The 17499-nt window shown below is 41.8% G+C and overlaps 1 protein-coding gene across 3 annotated transcripts in view; it reads right to left on the bottom strand.

Annotated features, from left to right (window-relative positions):
• Positions 1–227: 227 nt before the first annotated feature.
• fnip2 (folliculin interacting protein 2) overlaps positions 228–17499 on the bottom strand; it is a 22481-nt gene continuing 5209 nt past the window's right edge. For all 3 annotated transcript variants that reach the window (XM_048259878.1, XM_048259883.1, XM_048259892.1), the window contains exons 3-17: positions 17322–17408; positions 17091–17191; positions 11425–11499; positions 11269–11327; positions 10592–10663; positions 10084–10213; positions 9682–9883; positions 9010–9098; positions 8646–8792; positions 8218–8384; positions 6111–6879; positions 2630–2786; positions 2131–2331; positions 1877–1992; positions 228–1346 (exon numbers count right to left, since the gene is read on the bottom strand). In XM_048259878.1, the coding sequence (XP_048115835.1) occupies positions 1268–1346; positions 1877–1992; positions 2131–2331; positions 2630–2786; positions 6111–6879; positions 8218–8384; positions 8646–8792; positions 9010–9098; positions 9682–9883; positions 10084–10213; positions 10592–10663; positions 11269–11327; positions 11425–11499; positions 17091–17191; positions 17322–17408 (2451 nt within the window). In that variant the 3' untranslated portion in view covers positions 228–1267. The remainder of the gene's footprint in view (positions 1347–1876; positions 1993–2130; positions 2332–2629; positions 2787–6110; positions 6880–8217; positions 8385–8645; positions 8793–9009; positions 9099–9681; positions 9884–10083; positions 10214–10591; positions 10664–11268; positions 11328–11424; positions 11500–17090; positions 17192–17321; positions 17409–17499) is intronic.

Below are 17499 nucleotides of genomic sequence, written 5' to 3'. Positions count from 1 at the left end.
GTTTTTTTTAAAAAGTTGGCAGCCCTGTGTGCGCACTACACTCAGATGCACACACGATTTAAAGTTTCGGTCTCGTGTGCGCGCTCTTCCTCGCTCGCTCTAGATTCCGGGAGATTTTATCTAATTCTCGGGCGTCAGGAAGCCTATCAATATGCGGGAGACTCCCGGAACTTCCGGGAGACTTGGGATGTCTGTATTTGCAGCTTGAGCTCACACTCACCCTTAGCTTTGTTACTAGAATGAAGTTTATTCAACAGTCTTTAAGACATCTTAGAAAGAACATTCATCCCCCACATTATCAATAACAAACACATTACACTCTCACACACAACACATGCCAGTACAAATATATTGATTCACTGAGAACTGTTTTTTTCTACCCCTGTTGTTGTCTGAGCTGTTGATATGCATCAGAGGGGTTTATTCAAAACCATAATACTCATACCCCAAGACCTGGAAAGGAATAAGGAATAACATTTCAAAAACAGCCAATCATATGGTCAGTTCAGGTACATCTTGTGGCACTAAAACAGTAAGACTTGAGGATCTAAACTGTTAAGGGAAATGATCATCACTGTCTTAAACACAGTGTCTTGTCAGACACAGGAAATGGTCATGTAAGACTGAAATACTTTACACATATCAGCTGAGGTAGTTTCTAAAAAGTAAAAAAAAAAACTGGAATGAAAACCTGTAACTGTTTTAATAGGCTGCAATTTCCATTACTGTGGTGAACCTGAAGACAAGAGTTAGTTTCCTTAGAGATCTACAAGTAAAAAAGTCCATAAAAAAGACATTTTGTATGCATTGTGTGCATTAGTAGTAGCTCTTCAGTACAGACTAAGCTGACAACACCTACTCAGCAATGACAACACACATGTATTCACATTCACACTTCATTTCTGTACAGACTCACTGAACACTGATTACCACACAGCTTCTCAATGACATTACATCATCATGTAAACATGTACTAATCCAGTTTCCCTTTAACACAACATGCCCATCCCTTCCATATATGGAAAATAAAGGAAAATCAATTATTTACACAATAAGGAATCAGGAGCATAGACAAGAGGCCATAAGTCTGTGTGTGTGTGTGTGTGTGTGTGTATTCCAGCCACAGAAATGCATGTATCCAGCCCATCTCCTGTCTTCTGAGACCACACAGACACACACACACACACACACACACACACACACACACACACACACACACACACACACACAGGGAGTCCTTTAAATGGGTCCTGATTGGTTGGTATATTCAAAGCAGGATCTGCGCCACGTATGGGGAGTGTGTGCTGGCCACTGCTGCAAGCAACGGCAGATCACTTGACTCAATCCTGTTGTAGCGCAGGGAGATTCGAGGAGATCCCAAATATTCAGAAGAAATCCACAAGGACCAGAAGAAACCCACAGCAATCCATTGATGAAGACAGCAGACACAAGAGATCCATTGATGAAGACGAGAGATCCATTGATGAAGACAGCAGACACGAGAGATCCATTGATGAATACGAGAGATCCATTGATGAATACGAGAGATCCATTGATGAAGACAGCAGACATGAGAGATCCATTGATGAAGACAGCAGACACGAGAAATCCATTGATGAAGACGAGAGATCCATTGTGTCCCCCCCAAAAAAATAAAAAGAGAATACGGAAGCAGAGAATAGTGTTAAAACACAGGAATGGTATTACGTCTACTCAGTATCTGACAATGCCAGTGTATGTAGGTAGCCTACATGATGCAGTGGTTGACAGTAAGGACAGGACATTCACTTCCTGTGGCCTCTTCAGCAATTAAAAGAACATTTCTGCATTTCCTTTAAAAAGTTAAACAGAAGGTCTTCTCCATATATAGTCTTACCCTAAGGCCAGTCCCAACTCCCTCACGTGCACTCTGGTCTGCCCTCTCAGATACTCTGCTAGAGTACAGCTTTTAAAATATACTTCTTGTAAGCGATCTTCAAGGTGCATCACACACTGAGAAACCGACACAGACACAGACACACACACACACACACACATGAAAACAAATGTATTAGCGCTTCCTGAAATGTTAATGACATGAAGATATAAATATGAGTGAATAACTGTTCATTTGGTTAGGGCTGTACTCACAAACTCTGCACTGAGGTTGAGTTTCTGTAGCTGTAAGACTGATGTGAGGATGTTGCAGACCAGTCCAGACACGAGCACGTCTCTCCCCAGGCGCCCTGCCTCACACACACGCCGCTGGCTCGTGGCCACCTGGACACATAGCCTGTCTGTGTCTGCCACGATACACACGGCCTCTGCCACAGGCTCATCCAAAGCTGGATGCTGGAGTAACACAAACGTATAGACATCTTGAATTTCCACTTGGGATGGATGGATGAATGGATGGATGTATGGATGTTACACAATAATATACAGGCTTACACCACAAGGAACTTCAAACTCTGTCCAGTGTCCTTGTACTGGGAAATGTTGATGTCCTTGAAGGAAAGCGTTCATGCTTATGTATACTGAAAACTTATCTCTTAGTGTGTACTTCAACCTAGATGTTATTAATGCCTAGTACTGGACAGGCTGTAGTGTAGTGGCACACATTAATGTCACAGTAGATGAGGGACCTTACCAATACCGTGTGCTCCAGGTCGGCCATTAGACACTGCTTGAGGCGCTGGTCACTAGAGATTCCGTGTAAGGCAAAGTCCGGCATGTACTGGGGGCAGTAACCTCCCAACAGAGAACGGCCAAAGTGGTTCACACTGGGCTTTCTATTCATCTCACAGCTATCGGAAAGACACGCACACACACACAAACACAACAATGAGCTGAATGAGATTGTATGAATCACAGATATTAGGAGAGTGTAAAGAGTTTTAGCAAGCTATCAGCTAAACAGATGTGCTTTGCAAAAACCAACATTGCGGGCACTGATAAAAGCTAGTTAACTTGCTAACTTGTGCATTTTTCTTATGTATTTAAGGACATGGTGCAAGTTGTGCTAACAGTTTTTGCACACCACAGAAGTACATTTAAAACCTGTTATGCAGCACATGTTCCAGCCCCTTGACATTTACCCCCTGCCCCCACCTCGCCCCAACATTTTAAATCATTTTTATACATTAGGGCGAGTTTCCCAAAACCATAGTTGCTAACTAAGTTAGCTTAGCTAAGTTAACTTTGTTGGTTGCAATGCAATTTCCATTGACAACCAACTAAGTTGCTAACAGGTTAGGGTAAGGTCTGGGGTAGGTTTGGGAAACGCACCCCAGATTGTTATGTAGCATAGTCATATTATACATCATTTGAAAGTTTGGACTCTTGGGAATCAATACATGGCACTTTTTGTAATGTAAAATATGTGTAGTGTTAATTACATTGTCAGATTAATTTTTTGTAATTACTCCATATTTAGTGTAGTCATTTCATATCAGAACCCCTAAAGTATAATCCAAATGCAAGCATGAAACCTGAGTGTTACCTTTCATTTGAGACCAAGATTATGCTTCTACACAAAGGGGTTCATGTGCAGTAAGCATTTGATTGCCAGTATGCATTTTGGATAGCCAAAATCCCTATGGAGTCTTTCCATAGGGCATTTTACAAAACGCATGAGCATACCTTGGCAAATAACGGTCTAAAGTAAGTAGTTTTCATTCTATATTGATCTATTTTGCACACAGCTTCACCAGACCTGATGCTAGGCTAAGCTCAGTTGTGTTTCTAAGTCATAGTTAAGTCAACTGACCTAGAGGGCTGAAATGTGGTCAGTTCAGAGATGCTTGTTATCCGGCAGAATGAGAAAACAATATTCTAGCCTCTGTAACTCTGTGTCAGTACATCACACTGATTATTTTCCAAGAAACTACAGTCTCTCAGCTTTCCAAAGATGTCAGGCATTTGATTATAGGCCAAAGTATGTAGGAGCAATGACCTCCTAAGTAGATGATGTGCAATGTCGGGCAAAAAAACTCAAAATTGGGCATACCTATAAGAATTTAATGAATAGCCCTGACTGAATGGTGAGAATAACAGGTTGTTTAATCACCTCTTAGCCTTCACATGTCTGTAATTGCTACTTACAAAAAAATATTTTGCTACATTCTACATCTTAAATTAGATTCCATTCTACTTCATTTTTTTGTTTTTTGTTTTCTTTTTCCTGTTTTGTGATCTTTTTCCTGAACCTAAAAGTAACTAAATGTAATTACAAAGTGCCACTTACTGATGCATTACTGTATAGACAACTAGTTTTGAGATAATTTCCAAAATTCTCTTTAATGTTATACACCAACTTAAAAGATATGTGTATGGTAATCTGTGTGCTTTATCAGGGCTAACTGAGCTGTTGGTGGTTTTTGCATGCCTTTAAGGTACTTAGACATGGACATGGTGCAAGTTGTGCTTACAGTTTTTTTGGACACCACAGAAGTACATTTAGTGAATAGCCCTGACTGATGGTGAGAAGGACAGGTTTGTTTATCACCTCTTAGTCTTCACATGTCTGTAATTGCTACTTACAAAAAAAATCATATATGTTGCTGTCCAATGTGTATTCTAATTCAAATATACTAAATTCTACTTCAGTGTTCATTAATTTTATACTTTTATTTTTTTCTTCTTTTTTCTGAACCCAAAAATAAACTTTCTGATGCATTATTGTATAGGCAACTAGTTTTGAGATATTTTCAAAATTAACTTTGTTACATACACCAACTTAAAGCACACCAATTACCATACAATAAAGCTTTTAGCAGGGCCAACTCAGCTGTTGGTGGTTTTTGCATGCCTTCAGGAGGTAGGCTACTTATAGATCGCTGGTTTTATGCTTTGGCTTTCTACTTTAAAATAACAGTAAATGGGTAATTCTGTGTCAAATTAGACATAATCCAGGAAAATTGTTGCTGCACTGTCTCAGATTTTGTTCAAAGTTTGTCTACATAATGTTTAAGTCACAAAACATTTTGAGGGGGGGTTTCATACATTTCCAGCCTTAATTTTTCATAAATTTTACACTCCCAAAAATGTCTAATCATGGCAGCCATGTTTGGACATTAATATCTTAAAAGGCTTTATTCCTGGCCCTAGATTTGGAACCAAATGCAAAATTGGTGATATTGGGGGTCTTGTAAACTCATTTTCTTTACCCACATGGAATCAATCAGTATCTTGTCTGCAAATACAATACTTTATTAATGTTGAGACAATATTCGAGGTCTCCGCAACAAATGCACATGAAAATATTAAGGATAAAACGTGGTGTGATTGCATTTTTTGATATTTTTAATAGGACTAAAATGGCAGGTGGGGTAGCTTGTAGGAACACAAAAAAACAATGTGGGAATAGCTCAGTTTAGTCATTTCATGTACAAAGTGCCAATGATGTACCATGTGTTATTTATAGATAAATACACTTACTTGGTTACATTGTAAACCTATGTGTTTTCCTTCTTGTCCCTCAGGTGAAACAATGATGTTGACTCTATTTATTTATCTATGGTATAACATTGGTGCTTTGTACACTAAATGCTCATACACTGACCATTTTAATCCTTCGAAAATGGCAGAAAAATGCAACCTTCCCTTGTTTAATCCTTAAAATCTTCATGCCCATTATATGTGGAGCTAAAATTAATTAATTAATTAATTAATTAATTAATTAATTAACATGAATAAAATATAATATTTACGAAGAAGATGATGATCGATACCAAAAATAAAACAAAAACAAATGTACCCTTAATGTCACTCTTTTTGCACTTTTTTCCAAATGTAGGGCTTTGTAGAAAATCAATGTGGATGCCGTATACATTTTTAATGGTTCAGTCATACTGAGAACATGTTTGTCTTCCACCCTACGAAGTTTGGGCTGCCTATGAACAATACTTTTCATTGTATTAATGCCCAAACATTGCTTCCCAGAAATATTTTGCAGGCCTTAGTTTTGGGACCCATTCTAGATACAGGCAAGGTTTGAACAATATCTGAGATGGTGCACCAACAACCGTATCTGATTTGACATGGAATGACCCAAATGTCTAGTATTTTAACTGAAACGATGTTAATGTCTGGTGCAGTCGTGTTCTGTATTTGTTTTAATGTTATGTTACCTGGGTAAGGGGAGTTCATGACATTTGTCTGTTGTCTCAGAGGGCTGCCGTGTAGGTGTTTCTTCAGAATCACTGTCTCCAAGGGCACTGTCCAAGCTCTCATTCTGCCGTATGTCCATCAAACCTCGGAGGGACCACTTTTTATTCAGGCCAAGCTCACCTGAGGCAACAGTGGGCTCTTTGAACTGCACATCCTCCTCCTGCTCCCCAATGAGGAAGTGAGCCCTGTGAAGCAAAGGGCTCTGATTGGACGCATCATATTCTGTCTCTATGCCAACAGTGTCTGAGCCTGCGTTCAAACACTCAAGAGCAGTTTCTGAGTCCTGAGTGCTCAGTGATAAGAGGCTGTCATTGGTCTTTTCAGGGAATAGGCTGGGATCAGGGATCTCAGGCAGAGAGACAGGTGTCCCCCGGGTCTCCTCTGGGCCCAGGGCGGCTTCAGAGGGGGGAGATGATCGATCGGTCGTCTGCTCTGGATTAGGGACAGCTTGAAAGAGGGGTTGCGTAGGATCACAGGTGTTGTCTGGGCAGGGGGGGGCCTTAGTCACCTCCCGGGGTGCTGGTCTGACAGGATTGTCTGTTTGGTCCTGGGGTGTGGGAGGATTTGGGCTGACCACGTCAAAAGTTTTGGAATCACTCTCCTGGAGGTCAGAGCAGCGGATAAAGTAGGAGAGAACGTACAGCACCCTCTGCACCAACTCCCTCCGCCGACCCACCACCACCGTACGACACACGCGCACAGGACAGCCCAGCGCACCATACAAATCACCTGCAACACAGACACACACCCAGTCATCCGCACATATCAATACATATTTATATAACACACTGTATCTGTACAAATATAAATATACACAGGCATCATCACAGTCAGTTATAGTCAAAAACCTTCACATAACTTCATCAGAGGACAGGCATACAATCATTTTGTGGATGTGGACTACATTTCCCTTTACTGCCACCAGAGGGTAGTATTAACCAATTGCTTAAGCACAATTTAGAAAAAAAAAAAATGTCAAACACTACACACAATTAGTCAAAACTATAATTATGTTTTAAGACAAACTATTTTGATGTTGTATCGCACAGACAAATCATATGATTTGATTCTGTTTGAAATAGTTACACAATACTGTGCACAACACTTTCGGCATTTCTGCTTTTCTTTTTCTGATTTATATGATATTGTTAAAGTATGATTAGAGGATTGTTTAGAGTACAAGAATATATTGACCAACACAACATTCAAGACCAGTCCTCTACACTAAGAACCAGTCCTCTACACTAAGAACCAGTCCTCTACTCTCCTCTCTACACTAAGGACTGCACCTCGGGGGACCTGTCTGTGAAACTGCTGGAGTTTGCAGACGACTCCGCCGTCATTGGTTTAATCCAGGACGGCGTCATTGGTTTAATCCAAGACGGTGACGAGTCTGCTTAAAGAGGGGGGGTGTAACAACTGGTCAAATGGTGCAGTCAGAAAATGTTGATGTTTTTGGATGTCTGTACATTGAGAGCAAGGGCTGACAAGCGTCAAATTCCTTGTTTGTATACACAAACTTGGCCAGTAAAGCGGATTCTGATTCTGGTTCTGACTCTGATTTCTGTAGGCGAACTTCAGAGGTCTATTGTGAAATCAGTCAATACATCTATCCATTTCCTACTGCACTGGGGATCAGAGCAGAACATATCTTAATAGAATATACAGCTGTGAAAGTGCAGTCATAAGGCCTTGCATCATTTTTGTCGAATGGCTCAACTGATTCTTTACAACATAGTCAACCAATGTTACTAAAATATATTTTGATATGTAAATTTAGTCCTCTTATTGAAATGGAAAAGATGTGATATTATGTTAGATTTCTATATCTAAAGTAGAGAAGTGTGTTTAGTATTTTTCAAACTAGTATTGTGTAGAGTTTTTCCCAAAAAGTATGAGGCTGAGAATGTATGAGGATGAGAACGTTTTCCTGCTTGAGTTTAAGGTTTCACTAACTGTGAGTTTCTTGAAATTTTGTGTTTAAGCAATCACAAAAAACTGTATTCACCAAATGATTAGACAGGCAGCTTGCTTAAGTGAACATTTCAATGTATCCATGTTGAATACCTAGTTGTGCCCATAGTGGATTGTAGGGATGGGATTTGGCCAGCAGATCAAGAGAATGGGAGGAACGTTTTTCACAGATGGGTTTGATTGGCGGGTGGCTGGGCATTACAGTTGGGACCCAAGCAAGGTGATACATGAGAACAGCAGTGAGTAAAGCAGAGAGGAACCTGTAAACAAACACAAAATCAGTAACCATCACTGTTATTCACTTCAGCAAAACACTCATATCACATTTTACAGCTGATGTTGAACATTCTGAAACCATGTGGAAACACAAGTCAGTATTCTGCTGGCAGAATGTTAGTGAGTGGACTTTAATGGCTATTTGAACATTCTTAGAAAGCCATTCTAAAATAAATGTCACAAACTCAAGCCATGTGTCTTGCATGTAAGCTTAGGTATCAAAGCTCAAGCTGAAATGTACTGACTGGGTTTTGCCACTGTGATCCATCAGGAGACTCATCTCTTTGAGGAAACGTTGACACAGTGCATTTCGCTCGGCACTCTGGGATACCATGGTCAGCCATACAGGCTCACTGATGCGTGGGGCCATGTAGAGGTTCCAGATAGTCATCCTGTCAAACCACAGCAAGAGCTCAGTGTCAACATGGTACATCTGCCTGACATACCCAGGAGAGCAAAAGATTCCAGCCAGAGACTACTTCGCTTTTAAAAACACTCTGCACACCCCCTTTAACAGCTGAAAACGTGAAAGATTTGGGAAGTCGGAATTCCAACACCTCTGTTTGACTAAAAGCACATCAGCTGACAGTGTTCATCACTGCTAATTACCTGAAGTCTCCTAAAGCCTCCATAACACGACACAAGTACACTTGAACCCGCTGAGAAGACTCTGCAATCCTCCTGCAAAGGATCATAGCCTGGAGAACACACACACACACACACACACACACACACACACACACAGCACCAGCTGTTTTATATTTGGCTTGTGCTTCATGGTTGCATTTCATAGGGTTATAAATGCCTCTGCTAGAAGAAGTCAGTAGTGTCAGTCCTGCATGAAGCCAGTAGTGTCAGTCCTGCATGAAGCCAGTAGTGTCAGTCCTGCATCAAGCCAGTAGTGTCAGTCCTGCATGAAGCCAGTAGAGTCAGTCCTGCATCAAGCCAGTAGAGTCAGTCCTGCATCAAGACAGTAGAGTCAGTCCTGCATGAAGTCAGTAGTGTCAGTCCTGCATGAAGTCAGTAGTGTCAGTCCTGCAGCAAGCCAGTAGAGTCAGTCCTGCATCAAGCCAGTAGAGTCAGTCCTGCATCAAGCCAGTAGAGTCAGTCCTGCATCAAGCCAGTAGAGTCAGTCCTGCATGAAGTCAGTAGTGTCAGTCCTGCATGAAGTCAGTAGTGTCAGTCCTGCATCAAGCCAGTAGAGTCAGTCCTGCATGAAGCCAGTAGAGTCAGTTAAGCCAGTAGAGTCAGTCCTGCATGAAGTCAGTAGACATGTGCTACCCTCTCTATGGAGGTCTTGAGCTTGTTCATGTGGGACTCCAGCAGTGGGAAGTGTGAGAAGAGGAACTCCTGGAGCGCCTTGTTCTCCTCTTCTCTCTCTGGCAAGCTGAAGATGATGCTCACAGCAATCTTCTTCCTCCGAACCAGCGCAGGGTTGGAGCCACAGCTGTCATCTGACAGGTTAAACATCTCATCTGTGCTCCTGAGGACACACACAACAACACAGGTGTATGTTTATGTTTGCCTTTCTTTTGGTGTGATGTGGTTTTCCACATTACAACTTTTGACATGACTTGATTTTGTCTCAATAGTGTTCAGTGTACTAACTATTAAAAAATACATTTGTCACAACAAAACACACACGCGCGCACACATACACACACATCCATAACACAACCTCACCAACGTGGAACTGGTCCATGCTGAAGGCTGGTTGCCTGGCTACGAAGCCATCGCCGTTGGTAACTACTGCCACTGCTGGTGGGGGAGCCAGGTGAAGGAAGGGGTGTGGCCAGCAGACTACTCAGAGAAGCTATAGAAAGAGCACACACACACACACACACACGTAGTCAGAACAAGGTCTCACATCATTACAGGGTTCAGGTAGTCCAATCAGGGAGCATGGACTTGTACGTCATCTGTTTCAGATTTTTCTGCGTTCAATCGTCCACACTAATAGTCAACTCCTTTCGGCTTCAAATGAATATAGGGTCGCCGGCAGATTCAAATCTTTCCGTTTCAAGAGCTTGAATATGATGGAGTAATGTGGACGCGGGAGCCAAAGGTCAAAAAGTCTTTCAGATTCAGTCTAAAAGTCATACATATGCCTGTGTTTGTGTGTATGTATGATGCGTACACTGTATGTGGAGTATGTAGGAGTGTGAGGTGCGTGTATTCATTTTGGGTGTACCTGAGTGTGCAATGCCACTGTCTCCATCCTCACTGCGACCACGACCCGGCATGTCAACTGGCATGCTATGAGCTGAGAGAGAGAGAGAGAGAGAGAGAAGTTCCCATAACCTGATGTTCATGATATTACATGAAACAAGAATACTCATTAAGTGGTTAGTACTCGAGTCCAGTCTCCTTGATTTCTGCTTTCTCGGACTCGTCTCGGACCACAGTGGGAGGAGAAGGACTCGTAATTTCAGACCGAGTCCTCGAGACCAACGCATTTTTTTACGTACACATAACAACAATAATAATAAAATTCAATGTTGACGGGCATTATTTGAAAATGACATCCCATGGTGCAATGCAAAGATACTGCCGTCTGTAGGCCTAACTGTTGATTATTAACTGGGGTGATATTAAATCATGAATATGAAAACTGACATGTTTTTATGGTCTTGGTCTCGACTCGGACATGCTTCCTCAAAGACTCGGTCTTGACTCGGACTCGACTGTATTTGATAACCAACGGACTCGGTCTCGACCCGGACTCGGCATAGGCGGTCTCGTCCCCATCACTACCTCTGAGTGTATCTTTCAGTTTATCACAGTGTTAGTCTAATCCGATGCAAGTTCAAAAGCAGCTAATACACATGCAACTTACTTAGTATTATTAAAATATAGGAATACACTTACCAATGCTGCTGTTATAGCTTGGGCACGTCTGGCTGATTGAATCTAAACTGTCCTGCAAGCTAGGGAGCCAAAAACGGGTTCAGATTAGCAAATCACACTGATACACATACATACAAACAAGTAGGTCAGACAGCGCATCCAAAGGGTGACACTTACGTGCTTGTGCTTCCTGTATTACTGCTGCCCACACGTGCAGAGAAAACTTTACTGACCATCAGCTGGGGAGGAGACCTACACACACACACACAAACACATGATAATTAACAATTTTCAGTTTGTAAGCGGCCTTTTTTCACATCCTTGAAGCATGGGTCTACAGTATACACACCATCTACGGCCTCTGGGTAGGTATTAGCGATAAGACATGCCGGTTAGATTATCAATGCCACAACAAAAGACTTGGTAAAAGGTAGTTATGAAACAGATGTGCCTATTTGTGGTGTGTTAGGTTAGGCATCCAGTCCTGCTCTGAGCTACAGCACCACAGCACACGGGGAGGAGAGCCAGCACAGCCAGCTGCTCTAACAACAGTGTGGATCTCCACACCAGAGATCTCACCATCAACCTCCAAGTGTGGCAGACACACTGTGCCAGACCCACCCAAATCCCTGGGTGTCCACTTGCCTGGGGACCGCTCCTGGTCCTTCTGAAATTCCATCCTCACCCAGAAGGCTCTACTTCCTGAGGACATGTGAAAGATTTTATCCGTCAGCATTCTGACAGCATCCTCTAAAGGTGAACCACTGACAGCATACTTTAAAAGTGAACCACTGACAGCATCCTCTAAAGGTGAACCACTGACAGCATCCTCTAAAGGTGAACCACTGACAGCATCCACTGACGGCATCCTCTAAAGGTGAACCACTGACAGCATCCTCTAAAGGGGAACCACTGACAGCATCCTTTAAAAGTGAACCACTGACAGCATCCACTGACGGCATCCTCTAAAGGTGAACCACTGACAGCATCATCTAAAGGTGAACCACTGACAGCATCCTCTAAAAGTGAACCACTGACAGCATCCTTTAAAAGTGAACCACTGACTCACTGCATCCTCAGAAAGGGCATCAAAGTGTGGTAGAAAACTCTTCCACTACACCACCACTATCATCCACTTCCCTACTCCACTACCATGATCATCTACTACACGTCATCTGGGCAGGGCTTCCCAAACTTTTCATCCCGTGACCCCCAACGGTGCCAGTGTCTTGCGAACCCCACTATCCCCAGAGGTGGTAGAAGTATACAAACGTTGTGTGCAACAGCGCACACACACACGCAACAGGCCTATCAAAACACAAGTGTAAAACCACAAAAGAACATAACAGCCTATTATATTATTTAGAATCTAACAACCATAACCATTTCATTTTCACAGAACTATCCTGAGTTTAAAGCCTATGTGCACATGTCAGTACATAATGTTTAGCACAATGCTAACCTGCTGAAACTGATGCTGTTGCCAATGCCGTTAATCTGTCGTGATCACATCAGGAGTCAGAAGGGCCAAAGAAAATCGAAAGGCTTTTATTGGAAATGTAATAACTATTTGTATCTTTTGTTACAATTATAGCTAAAATATGCTATTTCTAATAGTTTTAACATTTTTGTTTATTCTTGAAAATGTTTAATTTTGGAAATGTTGTCTCGCGACCCCCACTTTGGGAACCACTAATCTAAGGGACCAAAGTCATGCTCCTCCCGACACTCTTATTGAGGCGGTGGTAGAGAATCTTCCCAATTCATCATCATGTTCTCCAGCTCCTTACAAGGATTCTCTTCTCACTGCTATGTTGATGACACATGACCATATCAGATCTCAGCTTGCTTCTGTTAATGATTTATTTTGTTTCATAATTGTATGTTATATTTTTGTTATGTCTTAAGAGGTTCAGGCCTTAGCTAGAGATAGGGTTAGCTCACTCTGTTCTTCATAACAGCATGCAGATATGGAGTATCGGATTAGGAATGTTAGAAGGTCTCACATAATGAATGTCTGCCACTATGACTTTATTTTAGAAGGTCTCACATAATGAATGTCTGCCACTATGACTTTATTTTAAAAGGTCTCATTTAATGAATGTCTGCCTCTATGACTTTATTTTAGAAGGTCTCATTTAATGAATGTCTGCCACTATGACTTTATTTTAGAAGGTCTCACATAATGAATGTCTGCCACTATGACTTTATTTTAGAAGGTCTCATATAATGAATGTCTGCCACTATGACTATATTTTAGAAGGTCTCATTTAATGAATGTCTGCCACTATGACTTTATTTTAGAACAGTGGTCCCCAAACTACGGCCCACCACCTCATTTTGGGTGGCCCCCCAAAACATGTCCGTGGTATATAGGATCCGGCCTGCACGGGAGTACGACATCGTCAAACTATAACCTCCGTAATTTCCCCCATTCATTCTCTATGGCGGGTCTTAACAGTACACATGTAATACTCTTTTTGTCCACTGGTGGTTGTTTTGGCGCTGTTTCGCATTTGCCATCGAAAACGGAATGAAATGTATAGTAGGCCTACCTGCAAACAATGTAAGAGGCCTCTGCTGACTGCATCAGTGCTCAAAGTATTCTAAAAATGTATCAATTAATTGTTAATAACTAACTAACTTCTATTCAAGTCATAATTCTGGAACTTTCTGGTATAATTATTTATATTTTTTATTCACTCGTTCAAATGTTCATACAGAGTTCACAAAGTTCTCATCAGGTGAGTGAAAGTTAGAATGGTGGTCATTTCAGATGTTTCTGCCACCACTTCATAAAACTCATAGTTTGAGAACTTTAAATTATTTGTAGGATATTGCTTGTTCACAACTTGAGCTGTGTATGCAAAGTTCAGAGTTCAAAATCTACTTTTGGGACTCCCTGCTTATAGTTTTGAGAATGCTATTATTAGTATTATTTCATTTGAGCTACATTTTACACTGATATGGCATGATGGCAATATAAACACAGATAACAATGGTATTAAATTGCAATAGCCTATAGATTAAATGTAATGGAATATTCAACTAAGGTAGACTGCCTTTGTTCACAGCGCTAAGCTATTTATGGTTACTGATATACTCCGAGTCTCTGGCCCTCTCTTAGAGCCAGGCATAGTGAGCTGGCCCTCGGAAGAAAAAGTTTGGGGACCACTGTTTTAGAAGGTCTCATTTAATGAATGTCTGCCACCATTACTTGGTGTGATCTTCATACAAATGTCCAGCTCTGACATGTTTGGGTTTAAGAATCTGGTACTAGATCTAGCCAGAGATGAACAGAGCAGCCCATGGAAGCAGGCCTCTTCATTTCAGAGAAAGAAACTACGGACAGGAAGTGATGGTGTCCAATCAAAGGACATTTACTCTTCCAACCACTTTGCACTAGACTACTGGACCACCTTCTTCCATGCTACACTCTCCTTCTGAGCACATTTGGAAAACTGTGTCCTTTACATGAACATCATCATGTATTCAGTGTCCTTCTCTTTGATAGTCAAAATGAGTGAATGCCACCTTCAGCTAAGGCTGTGGAAGACAGAGTTCCTGGTAATCCCCTCCAATTAAGCCATCCAACACAACATTAGCATCCATCTCGCCTCATAATGTCTCAGCCCAACAAAAGCTGCAGGGAATCTGAGACCCTATCTTACTCAATGACATCTCATCATCTTTTCCCCTCACCATTCTAAAGCTATTTCAGGGGACAGTTCTGTTTCTGCAGTGACACCATAGCCAGTGGTCCAGAATGGCATAGCTCAAGGCCCCTAGGCTTTGACTAGCCAAGGTGGTAAATACCATTCAACTGCCCATGACCCTACACTAGCTCCCTTTGGCTGCTCATACCAAAGTCAAGTAACTACTCATGTACTGTAACTGAACCTCATTTGTCGAGTTTATGCTTGTCCAGGTCTCCTACGTTTGTCCACTGAATTCTTAGTATCGGCATGTCTTCAAAAATCATTTGAGCTTCAGATTTGAAGACAGAGGCTGAAAACAGCACCATAAGCTACTTGAATCTATCAACACCACCAATTCGCCTTATTTGAAAACGCTGTAGTGCATATGCCAGGCAAGTAGATGTCGCCGTGGAGGTGCAGATGCTTCACGGTTCACTATTTTATAGAATTTAGAGTTCTCTATTTTATACAGTCTATGCATTCTCTGAAGCAGTCATGTGAGTTTCACTAATTCACCGTCGGTATGATTGCTATGCTTGAGTGGAAGTTAAGCGCATATTTGGCAAGGTAGCTGTACTGAGTGTATAAGCTAAGCGCGTGGTTGGCATGGTAGCTGGCCGTGGTCCTGGAATGCCTGAAGCGGAGATCACGATAGAGCGATGGCCGCTTGCAACCCCCAGTGTAAGGAGGATGAGTAACTGGGCTATCAATGAAATAGGGGAGGAGGAGGGATAATTTTGCAAACACCGGAGCGTGTGACGTAAGGAAAGGAGGCTTAAATACCCTGGCGGCTGCAGGCAGGTGAGTTGCTGTCAATCATCCCTAAGGCTCCTCCTGAACTTTGTTTAGAAAACATCATAAAGTATTCCTGAGCACAATTCAGTTTTCAATTGTAAAACTAATAAAGTTAATTTTTACGGTTTGTGAAGGGTGCAGTCCAGTCCTTTATTTGGTGAACGCAGGTGCAAATAATCTCCTTACTTACTTACTTTTGCTTATAGTCCGCGATTCATATTAACTGTTGGCCATCACCACAAGTGCAAAAGCTACTAAACGCTAGTAGGCATACCCAAGTTCTAGGCTATTCTGTCGCCACATTTGTAATATTGATATAATGCCATTTACCTTCATTAGGCTACTAATAGTTGACACTTTTTGCCTGCATCAAATCGCGCATTCGCATTTAGTGCCCATCTACTGTATGCTTAACATGATTTCTAAGCGACTTATATCTGGGGGCTCATATCTGACTTCACTAGTCTGTGAATGCATTTATTTATTTTGTAAGACGTGAAAGAAATGAATGACACCGGCACTACGCACAAATTCATTTCAACTTAAACCGCACTTCCCTAATAACTTCCGACTAGTTCTCTCGCGTCAGTCACTGACAGTAGCTAGAATGCATCGAGAAGACACATGGGGGAAAAAAGCTATGGCTAAAGCTAAAGCTATCATGATAAGCTATTGGCGCTGCACAGCACCAGTTTGTGATGTTTACTGAGTGTAATCGTAGGTAATGTTGTGTATGAAAACTAGTATTGCTAGGCAACACTAGGCTATAATGAGTGTCAAGTTGAGTGCGGCAGCTGGGTTTAAGTATCAGAGGTTAGGGGTGGGCCTATGTCGTCACTGAAACACCGTTTCTGCATGGTCACACGGCATGAGGAAAATAGGGTTTTCAAAAGTTCCCACCTTGGAACCAGTTTTCAAAAGTTATCGTTTTTGGTCACCTAAAACGGCGTATTCGTGTGGAAGCAAGGCCAAAACGATTACAAACTTCACGAAAACGGTTGTTGTGTGGACATGGCCTAAGGTGAATGGGAGACAAAGGACCCTACAGCAGTAAGGCTGCTGATCAAATGAACTCCAATAAAGTTCAATAAAAATGTAATGGTCCTTAGTAGCATTAGCCAAATGAAACAACAGAAATAAATATGGTTTCCAGATATCTGGATTTTTGCAAATGTATAAATCATGCTTTCATTGTGCTACAGGAGGTGAAGGCATTGTGCATTTCATTTCAGTAATGATATTTAAATCATCTCCTTATAGAATTACACATGAACGTGCACACACAGAGAGAGAGAGAAAAGGCAGTATAAAGGAAGACTGTGTGTAAAGAGGTTGAGTTGCTTGACTTACCTGATGTGATGGATCTTGAGAGTGGAGCCTTTATAACTCATGGCAACAGAACCAAACATCATCTCACCCAGCATGTTCACATCTGACGCTGGCCTGGTGTACTGCAAACACACACACACACACACACACACACACAACTTTCTCACTGTCAAGTGCAAGCATCACGGTATATGGGTTAATAAGTTAACAGGTGAACCCTGTTAGAGTTTGGAGGTGGGATTGGATGTTCACCTGGTAGGAGGGGGGGGGGTCTTTCTGACCAGACTGGTGACCAATGTCACATGTTGCACTTTGTTTTCTGCTGGTGTCCTCTGTGTGCTAGAGAAAGAGAAAGACAGTCAGGAATCAGAGATATCTAAAAAATAACACACAGACACATCACACACGGGCACCAGCTTGACTACAGAGC

Source organism: Alosa alosa, chromosome 1 (assembly GCF_017589495.1).
Source record: "Alosa alosa isolate M-15738 ecotype Scorff River chromosome 1, AALO_Geno_1.1, whole genome shotgun sequence".
Classification (NCBI taxonomy): Eukaryota; Metazoa; Chordata; class Actinopteri; order Clupeiformes; family Clupeidae; genus Alosa; species Alosa alosa.
This window is presented reverse-complemented; position numbering and strand designations above follow the sequence as displayed.